Genomic DNA, 16,405 nt, shown 5'->3' on the forward strand with positions numbered 1-16,405 from the left:
GATTGAAATTATCCGTAGTAATTTTTCTATCGTGTTATTAGTGTTGATTGGTTAGGAAGAGTCTCTTTAAAAGTTACTCATACAGTGTTAATTAAAATATGATCAACAATCTTTAATTATATTTGACATGATGTTTTGACTTTTTACAATAATCCCTTGATCCAATTTTGCTTATATGAACAATGATGAGGTTTAGTTCTTTCCAACGAGTTATTCAAAAGACCAATATTATACGAACATGCGTGTCTTCAAATTAACGGACGCAACCACTAAGAAGAGGTCTAAGGGTGCGCATGGCTAACCATTGGCACCATTGGCAAACACCAAACTTACTACCATGTTGTTTATTTATTTAGAAAATCATGAATTGTATATTTATTTACCCATGTTATATTGAATTTACTGTTATATATATCATTTTTCCCATTTATTACTTTGTATTTCTTAATATTAGTGGTATGAATCAAAATTTGTAATGTTATATATTTTTTTGTTACCATCTCGTATGATAGATGGGTTCTAACCTATGAGAGTTATATATGACGGGTGTTTCTGCATGTCTAGTCAAGTAATATAAATATATTTCTGTTAATAAAACAATGTTAAATATAATTTGTATTTATCTATCGTAAGTTATTTTTAATTTCAAAATATTTGATACCCAACCCCGTTCACTACAAGGGTTAAAACCTAGTTATTCTCATAGTTCAAACCTTAAGTGAGATATGGTTAGTTAGATAAGCAAATTAACTCAGAGGACTAATATTGCCAATATTCAAAGTCAGAGCGTGCTAGTAGCTGTTACGGATAAAGAAAACCTGAATTAGGGTTTAATATGTTTTCTTTCAATTCGTTCACAAATCTTGCTATAATCATTTCATTAGTTCAATTCATAATAACATGAGTTAATCGTTTGATTCAGTCATCTTAATTCAATTCATTAGTGTTCAGTTCATAACAATTCAAACACTGATACAATACAAAAACAACATATTAATTAGTTTGTTACATATTCCTCTACGTTGGTCGAAACTCTAAGCCACATATAATAAGCCCTGACATAGTTCCCTCGTAGGTTATGAGTTTCAAATTCATAGGAATAACATCCTTTCCGAGATTATTATTATCAAACTTTGAGTTGAACTTCCAGATCCTAACCTCCATCCATCCATCTTTCCGCTGCTCCGGAACCCAAAAGGGATCATGATGATTCACACGGGTTGGAGATCTAAAATAAACAATTTGGTTTACTTTATTTTTACGACATAGTAGATCTCGTACTTTCACTGGACAATGCAGCCCTTGACATTTTTCGGAAAGCTTGAACACAAGGTAACATGTGTATTCCATGAATGGTGACAACATTTGAGTTTCAATTTTGTACTTGATTCTAAATACTTGTTGCGGTAGAAGCTCCATCACATTTTGAAATCTGCGTTTACGATATTGGTTACATACTTCTTGAAGACAAAGTACCATCTTTTTAATCAGACTTTACAATTTAATTAATTGAGCTTAATTAAAAGGCAAACCTTGAGTCTGCTGACGATTTAGAACGAAAAAACTCCCATTTTTTAGAGTTGTACAAAATCTCCGTGGCAGACAGCATAAGATGTTTCTTCCCGTTCAATTCCCTTAGAAACAACTGTTCGACAAATGACAGAATTTAGTACCAAGATCACAAGGAATATTTTGAGTCTTCAAAAAATAATATTCATTAATTATATGCATATAAGCCAAAAAGAACCTTTTCATTGTTAACTAGTTCATGTTTCAAGTCCTCCAAGTTAGGTTTTGATTTTTGAACTTGTTGGGCCTCCTTTAGATTCTTGTTATCTTCATGTGCCACCTGTGTATACAAATTGTAACATCATATTCTCTACATGCAGTAATGTACGGTATAAAAAATAAAAGCATTATAATCCAGAATGAGATCAAAAGAGTATTTTTTGACTTGCTTTTTTAATGGCTCGAAACTCAATGCCTTCAACATAGATGGCACCATTTGTGCAATAGTATCTTGAAAAGCTCTCTAGTAGAAATGTAAATGAAACACCTTCCTTGTGATTCGAAAAACGGTGCAATTCAATCATCATCCACTCTTCGTCCCTCCATGTTGCAAAATATGAATTCAAAGTATCAGTCCCGTTCTTGTACTTTAGGTTCACGTACAAACGTTGTTTATGAGAAAATATTCTTGGATCAGAAAATTTGAAGATCAAATAAATCCCATATATGACATCCGGAGATAAAAAACGGTTGTCTATTGTAACTTGGATCTTTAAATTTGAAATATCCAACATCTTTGCCACTTTCCAAAACCTGTACATGTTACGAGTGGTCAGTCTAGAAAATTCAAACATATATAGTTATTCATAAAGCTATGTAGTCCGCACTCCAATTCACTAACCTTGTTGAGTTCGTTTATTTGTTAGTTTATGTTTCGGTACTTTTAAAAGTTGGTTTGCGCTTATTTTTATTTCTGTTAGGGCCAAAGGCCACATGACTTATGGGTTCGTTTAGGATACACCGATATGAGGCCACAGTGGTTAAGGGTTTTCTGATAACTGTATTGCAGTTATTGCAAAACACCAACCGGTGCTTATCCTTAACGCTGCGTCGTTTGGTTGTGTTTATACTTTTATATAGGGATCAATCACATCAGTTTGTAGTATACAGAACCCCTATTTCTACTCTGTTCAGTACAAGTGTGTCTGTTTATTTTTCATCTTGCAATTACTATTTCATATTGTGAATCGTGATCATGGTGTCCAAGTACAAGTCAGTTATGATCGGTTCATTGAGTTAGGGATGAGAAGATTAAGCGGGGACCAATAAGCTAAAAGTACAAAATTGGCAACATGAAATAACTTTTAACAATCTATACAATTTTCCTAAACGTTACTATTCAAGAGTCTTCAAGATTCATCAAGGTGCATTATAAGTATATGTTCGGTCAAACAATGTACTACTTGTTTTGATTTTAAAGTAGACAATATTATATTTGGTTAGGTTTATTACTTTTTTTTTTTTACAGTGAACACACATCCTTAAAAGTTTACTCCTACAATCCTCACGAGTCACGCCTACATAGTTTTATTAGTTGCTTGAAGAAATCCTAGAAAACCAAATAACTTTGTTAATTAAAGGGTGTCCACTAGCTAGCAGACCGTTTCGGATCATCCATAAACAATGATTAACCAATCAACATTGATCATAAATTATTGCAGTTGAAGATAAACAGTTAGTATTTGCTACAAAAATTTCAAAGTGAAAATGTGTGTGTGTGACTGAGGGAGAGACAGGAGAGAACCTTGATATATGAATAGATCTGCACTTATGTGATTCTCGGTTTTTATAAGAAAAGTTTGCTGCTGTCGCTGATACCATTTTATTTAATTCTCCATTATCACTTAGTATGAACCACTGATACACAAAACAAACAAAACAAATCAAATAAGTCTGATTTCTCTTAAGTTGATTATTTTCAAATGAGCAATTTAATCACAAGGAAAAGTTGAATGAAAAGAGATAAATGAATAGTCCTAAATAGTATATATGTATTAAATAGCAAAAATACATGAAGTTATGATAGAAACAAGCTAATTACCACTTTGTCCTTTGGAAGGTGGATTCCTTCAGAGAGCTTGACGTAAATGTCCTTTTTATTGTAGATTTCAGAGGTTCCCGACAACCGTATTATTTCTTTGTAGGCTCTAGGTAGTTTGGGCTCCCATATTTCAGAGTCCTCCTACATACTCGTACAAATTAAACAGTTAAATAAAAAATAATAACAAATTCGTTTTCAGTTTGACATGATCTATTTTTATAGTTAAAAGTAATACAAAAATTCTCACCTAAATATGTTTCCTAGATATTAATGGTTATATATTCTCTTTTTATTAATAAGTACTTGTTTATGCACTTTCATGATACATGCATTGAAAGGAGGCCAACATTTGTATAAACATGAAAGCTTACTTGAAATTCCAATGCTTTCTTTAGTTGTATCACCACCTCACTAGCCTGGGGCCGCATATGCTCATATTCGTCTAAGCATTGATAGGCAATATCCGCAAATGTAGTCAATGATTGTTCCACAATTTGTTTCTTCATATCCTCAAACACCATTTGATCAAGTTTTCCTTGATCGTAGTGGTGTTTAGCCAAAGAACCTAAAAATTGACTGTTATCTTCATGCCCCTCTACACGTGCCAATCTTCCGCTCAAGATTTCAACTAAAACCACACCAAGCGAATATATATCTGATTTTTCAGTTAAACCTTGTTTGTACTGTGGGTCAAGGTAAGCATCATCGGTAATATGTTCCATCTCCTGGTTTGATGAATCAAATGTGGACAACTCAAAATTAGAAATTTTAGCATCCCAGTTATCATTTAGTAATATTCCATGGCTTTTGATATCCCTATGTACCACCTTCTTCAGTGTTACATCACCTCCATGAAGGAACTCCAACGCACTTGCAACATCAATGCATATCTTGAGTCGTTTAATCCATCTAAGATTAGAATCTTTTAAATATATATTAAGACTTCCTTTAGACATGTGCTCGTAAACAATGATCTTTTCATTGGTCTCATTACAGAAGCCTACAAGACTGATAATATTCTTATGCTTACGCTTGAAAAGGATATCAAGTTCTGTCCGAAATTGATCATTAAACTTGCTATCCCACCGGTTTGCAACAATGGCAGCATGTGGTAGCTTTCCTTTATATGCCTTCCAGTATCTCCCACTTCCACAGTAATTCTTTTGACTGAATTTTTCTGTGGCCAATTCAATGTCTTTTAGAGAAATCTGGAGGCTTTTCATGAGATTTTCCTGTGAATCATAAAGCAATATATCGATATAGTAACTCAAAATAATACACAAAAGTAGTTTTTAAAAAAGCATTGAAAATACTGATAATTAAATCCTTAATAACTCATGATCATTGATCGACTCAGTTTTCCATATCTGATATGTCCAATATCAGAAGAAATTCACGAAATAAAGCTAAATCTATTGATGGGTATATAACATTTATGCATTGTTTAAATGTTTGAACTCATGTCATTAGCTTTTTTGTTATAATAGGCCATTTTTTTAATAAATCCACAAACTTAAAATTCAAAGGTACGTGTAGCGAGCTTTTAATTAATTTACTTAACGCAATATACATGATAAATCTAAGGTTCTAGCTAGTTTGCGCTTAATGTATTCCAATTTAACTTGAAAATAAATCCCATGTTTCCGTTTGACTGATAATGGTTAAGCATGATACTTTATATGATTGGCCAAGTATATGAAGAAAACAAGTATATACTTCGAAAATATAGACTTACTTGAAAGTTTAATGCTGTCTCAAGTTCCAGGATGACAATTTCCATTGTTGGACGCTTTGTTTGAGCTTCTTCCAAACATTGGCGGGCAATTTTTAAGAACGTGTCCAAAGAATCTTGATTTGGTCCTCTGTTTGAAGTAAAAATGTCATCATTGGTTACTTCCTTTAGCTTAGGATCTAGCAATGTCTTTATTTTTCCATCATCGAAGTGGTTGCGTGCAACGTGTGGAAGCCCATTTTGATTTTTATCTATGTAAATGGGATCATATGCTAACCCCCCACAAAAGATCTCAAACAGTATAACTCCAAAGGAGTAGACGTCCGACTCTTTCTTCATTACAAGTGTTTTTTCAAATTCAGGATCCCTATAGACTTGTGTGCTAATGAGAGTGCTTGCCTCTTGGTTTTCTAAGTGATATTCTGAGATCCCAAAGTAACCAATCTTTGGCTCCAAGTTCTTGCCAAAGAGAATGTTGGCACTCGTTATGTTTCCATGTATTAGCCTTTCTTGGCTATCCATCTTGGTGTGAAGGTGATTGAGTCCACGTGCAATACCAATGCACATTTGTAGACGTTGCGTCCATGTAAGGTTATCCATGCAAAGAAAATTTTTCAAATAGTAATCGAGGCTTTTGTTGGAAGCATGCTCATAAATAAGGATAATCTCATCACCTTCATCACAAAATCCAAGAACATTGACTATGTTCGGATGCTTACAACTAGTACGCCTTTCAATTTCTAAAAAGAACCTTTGTTTTACATCCGTGCTACCAGAGATGCGTTTTATAGCTACATTGACGCGTGTCTTGGGCCATGTCTTTGGCCATTCATCATCGCTTCTCTCTTTAAATGCCAACAAACTTTTGTTGTCAAAATCATCAAGTTCTGCTTTATACACCTTAGCACACTCATGCAATCCAATACAACATGTTTCAGAGAAGTTTTGAGTAGCCAATAATATATCACTGAGCCGAAACCTTGAAAGTACCACGGTTTCCCCCTGCACCATTGTTTGTTAAAATGAAGGTTGTAGTACATACACATGCACTTGTGACGACGATAATGATATTATAAGCAAACTGTCATTTATCCTTTCTTTGTGTCAAATCATAATTCAAGAATTTTGTAGGTGTCACTAAATACTAAAGTTTTAGAACTTTCAAACGAAAAAAAATACGAAAAGAACTAAACATGTGGTATGAAAGAACTATTTCACATGTAAGATTTGAATGCATGCACATGCGACATCTCAAAATTCCACTTATGCATCTAATATTCTCACATTATTTACCACATAATTAGTTATTACTGTAATCCTTACACACACACATGGGTGTTCAACTAGCTAGTAACGTGTAACCACAAATATGTTGATGGATACGATTATTGTTTTAGTACTTCTAAATAATATTTGGTTAACTTTTGAGGGTCAACCTGTTCTACATGGGACAAAAATGAAAATGATGATAAAAATTTGTGTCCTAAAAAAACCACTTGAAAAGAAAATTATAACTCAAAATACAAAAAAAAAAAAAACGCAAAAAGTAAAAAAAAATAAGAAAAAAGAAAAGAAAGAAAGAAAATACTATACATTTCTCCTGTCTTCTTAGTTTAAAAAAAGGACTTAACGTTGAGGAAAAAAAACATTTTGTTTTTTTTGCTTATCATTGTTCTTTTTGTTTTATTTTCGTCATTTATTTTTTCCTTGATATTATATTACATTACTCAACATTGTATAATATTTTTGATTTATTGTATATTTTTTGTTTATTTTAATTATTGTGTCTTTTTTCTCGACATTGTGTCTTTATTTATAGTGATTGAATTGTTGAATGCTTGAACACTTAGAGATTCTCGTGAGTCTATACATGTCGATTACAGTATAGAAATAGAAAAAACTTCCCCCAATAGTAGTTAAATTATCTCCAATAAAGACCCGTTAAGAATCACAACCCAATAGATAGACAATACAATGGTAGTAGAAAGGCAATCCAGAAGTCTTGCTTCGGCCATTAAAATCTCTTTTCATTTTTTTTTGTCTTTTTCTTAATCGGTAAAGACAGGAAAATATTTTAGTTTTTTTTTTATTTTTTATTTGTATTTTGAGTTATAATTTATTTTTTTTATTTTTCTTGAGACTTTTAAGGGTTTTTGGGCCTCAAGTAAAATGACTATTTTGTTAGGTTTAAACAAATTAATTTTTAAATTGACATACTTGGTTATGATTTGAGTTGTGTAAAAAACTTTTGTATGAAAATAGGCTTAAAACGTTTCTCAAATGACACTAGAACCCTCAACCTTTTGGTTAGCAATCATACATTTTGCCACGAAGCCAAATTAGTTGTTATGTAACTGAGTTTAACCATTAAATATACATATTGTTTTTCATAAAAATATATATATATTAAAAAAATTATTCGGGCCTAACGGGGTGTCGGGTCGAGGGCTGTCGACCACCCAGCCCTCCCTAAGGGCTGACCCTAGATCATAAATCGCATATTTCTTTAACATGTTAATGAATGAGCATAGTAATTACTAAAAGGGATATGAAGAAAAATATTGTAATATTTGTAAAGGCTTCTTACTTGTAAATTCAAAGCATTCTCAAGTTCCTTGATGACAGCTTCCATTATTGGACGCTTGGCTTGAGTTTCCGCCAAACATTGATATGCAATTCTTGAAAATGCTTCAAAGGACTCTTGATTGGGTCCTTTATTTAAAGTAACAATGTGTTCACCGTCATCATCTATCATTTTAGGATCTATCAATTCCTTTAGCGTTTTCTCACTAAAGCGTCGTCTTGCAATGGGTGCAAGCCCTTTGTCATTTTCTTGTGTGCAAATTTGTTCATAGGCTAATCTTCCGGATAGCATCTCAAATAAAACCACCCCAAACGAATAAATATCTGATTCCTTTTTATACTTTCCTGATGTCACATACTCTGGATCTACATAAAAATCTGTGCCTACAATATGTATTGTTTGGATAGTACTGCGTTGCTGTTGATTTATGGAGTGGGATTTTGATAGCCCAAAGTCAGCAATCTTTGCATTTAGATTCTCATCCAACAAGATATTCTCACTTTTTATATCGCGATGTATTATCCGAGGTTTGCCCTCCATAGTGGTGTGAAGGTAACTAATACCACGTGCAATATCAAGGCAAATTTCTAATCTTTTTCCCCAAGTAAGATTAATGTTTTTACGAGTGCTTCGCAAATAATCACTTAGGCTTCCTTTAGAAGCATACTCGTACACGAGCATTATGTCATCAGCTTCCATATATAAGCCAAGAAGAGAGATAACGTTTTGATGCTTACAACTTGTAAGCAATTCAATTTCCGTTAAGAATCCTTTTTTACTGGCCATGTCTTGTCTATTTTTGATGCATTTTATAGCTACAGATGTTTTGGTTCTTTCTTTTTGTAGTTCACCTTCAATTGATGATGAAATTGGAAGACCGAAGACATTAAGTTCTCCTTTATAAACTAAGCCGAACCCACCTCCAGCTATAAAGTGTGCTTCATCAAAATCGTTGGTAGCCGCTTTTATTTCACTCAGTGGAATCATCGGCAGTTCCCACTACAAAATAATGTGTTAAGACATAAGGGAGTGTCAGCTTGTACGTACATGAAAGCAAGGGGAAAAAAGTAGTGTTGTAGAACTCGTTAGACGTTAGTTGGGTAGTGAGATATTGATGCTAAACATCATTGATAACTTAATTAAATGTTTCTAGTTAAAAATTTAACCCGTTTAAACCTTTTAAAAAACATAATTGATGCTAAACATCATTGATAATGTAAAATATTGACTGTTACTAACCTATTGATTCAAAATATAATGAATTGAAGATGAATGAACTAATTTGTTGTTGCGGTGACAGAGAAAATCAACGGTATAACACAACAGACTAAACAAGAAGAAAGATGATGAAAAAAATATTTCTACGTAGAGATTGGGAAATGAAGAAAAGTCAATAATTATATTAAGAGATCTGACCTAGTTAAGTATACCCGATTTTTTTAAGGTAAATCTTATCAATTTTTATTTTTTTTTCTTTTTTTGAACGACAATTTTCGTGTGTGCTAGGCCATCGTACTTCCTAATTTTAGAGAGTTATGTTGTCACACTCTCGCCAGACTATATTGTCTTAACTGGCGGCCCACTGGCTTTCAGAGTTTGGCTTGGGTGTTCCCCGCAAACCGTACCGCCAATTGTCCCTTGGCAGTTATTGTGCAACCACAAGAGCATAACTCTATGGTGTAACACATGATGCCCGGGTGGGTTCCGGATTCAAATGACAACCTAGCAAGGCCTAGCTCAAAACCTTCATTGTCATAATCTACCAATGGTGACACAAGTGAGGATTGAACTTGGATCTTCATTTGAGAACCCAAACCTCGACTCCTACCACTACCACTAAGACGAAAGATATAAAAACAACTAAAAAACTATTATTATTCCCATAAATGCAACTTGACTTTTAAGAAGCGGGAAAACATTGACTCGCCTAACAAAAGCGCCTAGGCGCACACCTTGAACGTACTCTTTTGATAACAATGATATAAACAATAAAAATAGTTCCGATTTGAGCCAATTTTTACCGTGAAATCAAGTTAGTATTGGTTAGCGATATAATAGATAATATAATTGAGAGTCTTTAGAATGGAACATTCAAAATAAAATTGTTGCCAAAAATAAATATTTATATTAATCACAACATAAAAAAAATGCATGAAAATATCTAAATAAACATTAAACAATTAAATATATATATATATAGTTTGAGATAACGGTTAAAACACAAAGTATACAAAAAAAAACAAAAAAAATATGAGAAACAATCTGGTCCATCAATCTTAGATTTAAATTGATGAAAATGGCGTAATGAAGTTCACAATTGAAGGGCAGGTGGTCCCGCAGGTAACGAAGTTCAAGTATTTAGGATCTTTTGTACAGAGCGATGGGGAATTAGACAGTGATGTGACCCACCGAGTTCAGGTAGGATGGTGTAGATGGAAAGCAGCCACAGGTATATTGTGCGACAAGAGTTTCCCGACTAAACTAAAGGGAAAATTCTATAGGGTGGCAGTTAGACCTGCAATGCTATATGGAACAGATTGTTGGGCCATCAAAAAGGCACAAGTGCGGAAGATGGAGGTAGCAGAAATGAGAATGCTACGTTGGATGTGTGGGCACACAAGGCTAGACCGAATAAGAAACGTTGTGTTTCGCGAGAGATTAGGGGTGGCGAACATAGCAGACAAGATAAGAGAGTGGAGATTGAGATGGTTTGGACATGTAAAGAGAAGACAGACGACGAATCCTGTTAGATTCGTAGAAAACATTACTATAGAGGGGAGGAGGGGTAGAGGACGACCGAAATTGACTTGGGATGAGAGGATTAGGCATGATTTGATAGACCTAAACCTCTCCGAGGACATGGTTGAGGATAGGAATTCGTGGAGAAGTAGAATTAAAGTTAAGGATTTTTAGAGAGAATTGAATACCTTAGGGCTTAGACTTAACTTATTTAGTCCACATACCATAATGGTATTTCCCTTGCATATATTATTATTATTATTATTATTAGCTTTTATATAGCTGTTAAACTGTGATCTTATTATTAATATTATATAATAATATTAATATTAATATTAATATTATTATAATTAGTAGTAGTTTTTATATAACTGTTAAAATTTGATTTCCTTTATTTTGCTTTATTTTGCTTCATACGCATGTTCTTAGAGCCGAGGGTCTCTCTGGAAGCCACCTCTTTATTCCTTTGGATAGAGGTACGGTGTGCCTACATCCCACCCTCCCCAGACCCTACTTATAGCTTTGCTGTCGGTGGGATTTTACTGGGCATGATTGATTGATTGATTGAAAATGGAGTAATGAATCAACTATGTTTTCATTTATGTGAACCTTTGTATGAAACACCAAAGCACCAAATATATAACATTGATGTGGTCATTTACATATAGTACTTACGTACTGAGAACTATATATTCCCAAATTTTTGGTGTGCTTCGTATTTCCGTTACTTTAATGCAATGTTTACAGAAGAATAAACACTTTTAAACAAACAAAACTTTTTGTATTACCGAAATAAACAATCATGCATAGTAAGATCATTTAAACTTTAATTTACAATTTAATTTTGTATCAATCATTTTTAGGAAATACGTATAGAAAAGCTGACGTTGCATTTATTTTTAGGACGTGAAGGACTGCAAATTATATTTGAGAAACATCAAACAAACTGAAAGAAAATTAACTTTATTTATTATGATGAAAAATCAATTTCATTTACCTTTAGGAGACCTGATGATGTGCCTTCATGATCTTTATCTGCAGCTGTTGAATGTTCCTTTAATACCACAATGTACACCAAATTAGCAAAAATAAAAATAATGACTAAAGGATGGAAAAAATAGGGGAAAAACAGTAGTCTTACAAGATTTTCATGCTTCCATTGAAGTTCAAACACATCCTCAAGTTCTTTGACAACCTGATCCATAGTCGGTCGTTGCACAGGATGTTCACTTAAGCACTTATCAATTATATTTGTTAAGAAGGTCAACGACTGTCTGTCCATTTGTTCTCGTAACTCGGGATTAATGACGCCTTGACATTGTGTTTTCGTTGGTTTCACTGCGTAGAGGACTTCAAACAACAATACACCATAGCAGTAAACATCATATTTGGGTGTCATCTTTCTGTTGTCAAAACTTTGAGATGAGAGAAGGCGATGCCTCCAACTTTGTGGATATTTTGTGGAAAGTTCAAACCCGGATATTTTTGGTTCCCAATCTTTATCCAAATATATTTTAGAGCTATTGATGTCACAATGTACGACATCATAATGGATGTAACTCAACCCATGCGCAACTCAACCCATGCGCAACACCTAAACATATTTTCAGTCTTTGGAACCATGTGAGATTTGGACCACTAAGATGTCGGTCTAGACTTCGATGAACTAAATGCTCGTAAACAAGGATCTTTTCATCATTTTCTTCGCAAAACCCAACCAAAGAGACGATATTTCTATGCTTGAGAGTAGAAAGCATCGAAATCTCATTCCAGAACTCAATGTCTCCTTGCCCGTCTTTGCATTTTAACCTTCGTGCACAAATATTAATCAATTGTCCTGATAGCGACATTTGTCCCAGGTAATCCTTTCCAAATCCACCTTCCCTAATGAGATTTTCATCATCAAAGCTGTTTGTCGCGGAGTGTATCTCTTCAAGTCGGATTGCTAGGTGAGAAAACTCTCTATAATTCTGAGTAAAACAAAGAGCAAAGCTGTTAGGGATGTGCAAACAAATCTGAATCCAAATTCCGAAACATCCGAAAATTTGGATATCATCCGAATCCGAATTCTCTGAAACTCCGAATCTGAAATATCTAACAATTAGGATTAGAGCAACTGAAACTCCAATCTCTATTGTTGGAAGTCAAGTCAAAATCAATAAATGTGTCAAGTTCAAAGTCTGATTGTTAATCGGTTCGTTAACTATTTGGGGTTCAATTTCGTTCACAATTCTCTGTAATTTTTGAGTCACTACGTTTAACAATAATAATCGAGCAGTTGATTTCGTCAATTTCGTTCACTTTCATTGGTGTTCATCAACAATTAATAACAGAGCCAATGTTTGGCTCTATTCAGAGAAATTGTTCATTTGAGATCAAGATGGTGTCTACAAAGTTCAAATTAGAGAAATTCAACAGCATAAACGACTTGATCAGCCTATAGAAATTAGACTTGTAAAAAAACATCATCAAAGTAAAGGGGTAAAAAACAAATATGGAAGTTGGAAAGACAAAAGTTTTATTATCAAACTTGATAGACCAAAAAGTTAATATGTGACACTAAAGTTGATGGTCAAAAAGTATATGTGTGAAATTTTGTAACAACCATCTAAAAACTAAAGTTTGTAAGGCTATGTGTAGTGGAGGGACTATAAAATGGGACGACTTGCGACATGTGACGCTCAATCAGAAAATGGTAGGTTTTTGTTTTAAGGGTGTAATGGTGTTGTAGTCCCTATATATGTCCCACTCTCTTGTATATATTTGATTTTTTTTTCCTTTTCGGGTGGTAGGAATGGACTCATGATGCATATGGATGGGATGAAATTGGGTGTGATACCAATGGGGAACTCCACCCCATCCACTCGGTACTAAAAAGAAAATCGGGAAAGGTGGTGAAATGATCCTGGTTAATATCAATCAAATGCTTCGTAATAGTTATTTAATGAAAATAATAACTATTATTATTTAAATGATAATATTCTTTTGAATTAACACTTGTCATGGTTCCTCACGATATTTAGCTTTCTATTTTGATATAGACAGATTATAAATCAATTTTTTAGCTGGACAAGACATCAGGATTCGCATTCATAAATCATATATGGAGTATTTCTTTAAAATGTTAATGATGAACATAGTAATTACTAGAAAGGGATGTTGAAATAAATATTGTAATATTTGTAAAGGGTTCTTACTTGCAAGTTCAAAGCATTCTCAAGTTCCTTGATGACACTTTCCATTGTCGGGCGCTTGGCTTGAGTTTCCGCCAAACATTGATATGCGATTCGTGAAAACGCTTCAAAAGACTCTTGATTGGGACCTCTATTTAAAGTTACAATGTGTTCACCAACTTCATCTATCATTTTAGGATCTATCAATTCCTTTAGTGTGTTCTCATTGAAGCGCCGCCTTGCAATGGATGCAAGCCCTTTGTCATCTTCCTCTATGCAAATTTGTTCATAGGCCAACCTTCCGGATAGCATCTCAAATAAAACCACTCCAAAGGAATAAATATCTGATTCCTTTTTATACTTTGCTGAAGTCAAATACTCTGGATCCACATAAAAATTTGGCTTGAGTTTTGTATGGATAGTGCTCGCTTGTTGACTTCTAGAGTGGAAATTTGAGAGCCCAAAGTCAGCAATCTTTGCTTTCATATTTTCATCCAACAAGATGTTCTCGCTTTTTATATCTCGGTGTATTATCCTAGGTTTCCCCTCCATACTGGTGTGAAGGTAGTTTATTCCACGTGCAATATCAAGGCAAATTTCTAATCTTTTTCCCCAAGTAAGATTAATATTTTTACAAGTGCTTCCCAAATAATCACTCAGGCTTCCTTTGGAAGCGTACTCGTACACAAGAATTATGTCATCAGCTTCCATGTAAAAGCCAAGAAGTGAGAGAACGTTTTGATGCTTACAACTTGTAAGCAATTCAATTTCTGTTAAAAATCCGTCTTTACTGGCCAGGTATCGCCTACCGTTGATCCATTTTATGTCTCGCCTATTTTTGGTGCATTGTATTGCTACAGGTGTTTTGCTTTGTTTTTTCTGTTCACCTTCAACTGATGGTGAATTTTGGATACCTAAAAGATCAAGTTCTCCTTTATACACTATGCCGAACACGCCACTAGCTACAAAGTGTGCTTCATCAAAACCATTTGTTGCCGCTTTTATTTTACTTAGTGGGATCTTCAGTCGTTTCAACTACAAAATAACGGGTTAAGATATAAGGGGAGTGTCAGCTTGTATGTACATGATAGCACGGGTGATTAAGAGTTATAGAAGTCGTTAGGCAGTAAGGCATTGGGATACTGACTAGCTATTAACATGGGTTAATCGAATTGGAAATTTATAATTACTTATAAATTTCCAATTCGATTAACCCATGTTAATAGCTAGTCAGTATCCCACTGTCTGACTGCCTAGCGATTTTATATATGTACGAAAAATTACATATAAAAGCCACATAAACATAACAAATCATGAATAGAAAACATGAGTTCCGATTGCCTTTCAAAAAATAAATAAAATAAACTAAATCACAAAATAAGGTCAGATATGGCCGACTACCGATTTATGGGTCCGATTAGGTGAGCTAACGATTAGTAATTACTCACAATTTTCATAACAATTATTAGAAGTGAAAACTGGACCTTCATGCTACATATGTTCAAACCCATGCCTATCTAAAATCACAAGGATATCTTAAAATAACAAATTGAAAAAAAATGTATTATAAAACAGGTAAAGGCTATACTATAAAGGAATATAAAAATAAAAAGTGTGAGAATAATTTGTGGTCACAAAAAAAACTCATAAAAAAATTCAAAAGATATAAAAAAAATCATAAATCAAAATATAAATAATAAATGAAAAAAGTAAAAAAAAACTAACTGTTACCCATATAATTATTGTTAAAAAAAATAAAGAGAGAGAGAAATAATGTTGAGAAAAAAAAAACACAATGTCACATAATGATAAAAAAAAGGACACAATGTTTAGAAAATATAACACGATATTAAGAAAAAAAGACATTATGTTATGAAAAAAAAAAGACACAACCAATAGTGAAAATAAATAAAAGAACATAATGATCTTTATTCCTCAATATTGTTTTTTTTTCTGGGTACAAGGAAGACGGATAAAACATTTTATTTTTTTTACTTTTTTCGTTTTTTAATTGAGTTATGATTTTATTTATTTTTAAGATTTTATTTATTTTTTTTATTTTTTATTTTTGCTACAAATCCTTCTCATTTTTTCCCTCTTTGTGAAATAACTGGACCCTTATAAAACATAGTGTGCCAAATAACAAAAAAATGTCAAAATTTACTAATTTTGTTGTTTAGTATATACTTAAAAGTTTTTTTTTTAATTTATTACAAAGATAATCAAAATGAGTAGGACAAAAAAGTTTCAAGGAATTGAGGTAAAATTTAAAAATATTAATGTATAGAAAAGCTGGCGTTGCATATTAGGTCGTGAAGTATTGCATATCTATATCTATACTATATGTAATACATAAGTAAAGGGCAAATTAAGACACTTTTTTAAAGGATTTACAACTTTTAAAGCATAAGATACATGTGAACAAAAGGGTAAGGTGGTCTTTTAAACACAATCAACCCGCATTTATTTGATTTCAACAAATATAATTACAACTATGGTACCTCAACTTTACTCAAATTTTGTAATTTAAGAAATACCTGCAACCTTAACCCCTCATGTTTACCCAT

General features: G+C 33.2%; 2 protein-coding genes across 2 annotated transcripts; both read right to left on the reverse strand.

The window, feature by feature from the left end:
• Positions 1 to 940: 940 nt before the first annotated feature.
• Positions 941 to 12,235, reverse strand: LOC143609608 (uncharacterized). The gene is made up of 10 exons (XM_077084317.1): positions 11,807 to 12,235; positions 11,663 to 11,719; positions 7,930 to 8,925; positions 5,346 to 6,344; positions 3,982 to 4,842; positions 3,611 to 3,751; positions 3,314 to 3,426; positions 1,748 to 2,322; positions 1,533 to 1,645; positions 941 to 1,432 (listed from the first exon to the last, which is right to left on the reverse strand). The coding sequence occupies exons 1-8, from the start codon at positions 12,062 to 12,064 to the stop codon at positions 1,935 to 1,937; spliced, it is 3,813 nt and encodes a 1,270-aa protein (XP_076940432.1). The 5' UTR covers positions 12,065 to 12,235; the 3' UTR covers positions 941 to 1,432; positions 1,533 to 1,645; positions 1,748 to 1,934.
• LOC143609610 (putative wall-associated receptor kinase-like 16) lies at positions 12,210 to 16,405 on the reverse strand. Its single transcript, XM_077084320.1, has 3 exons — positions 16,376 to 16,405; positions 13,863 to 14,873; positions 12,210 to 12,635 (listed from the first exon to the last, which is right to left on the reverse strand). Exons 1-3 carry the CDS (start codon positions 16,403 to 16,405, stop codon positions 12,210 to 12,212), a joined length of 1,467 nt encoding a protein of 488 aa, XP_076940435.1.

This window comes from Bidens hawaiensis, unplaced genomic scaffold (genome assembly GCF_021521415.1).
Source record: "Bidens hawaiensis isolate Kalapana, Puna unplaced genomic scaffold, B.hawaiensis_p1.1 tig00006296_1, whole genome shotgun sequence".
NCBI classification, from domain to species: domain Eukaryota; kingdom Viridiplantae; phylum Streptophyta; class Magnoliopsida; order Asterales; family Asteraceae; genus Bidens; species Bidens hawaiensis.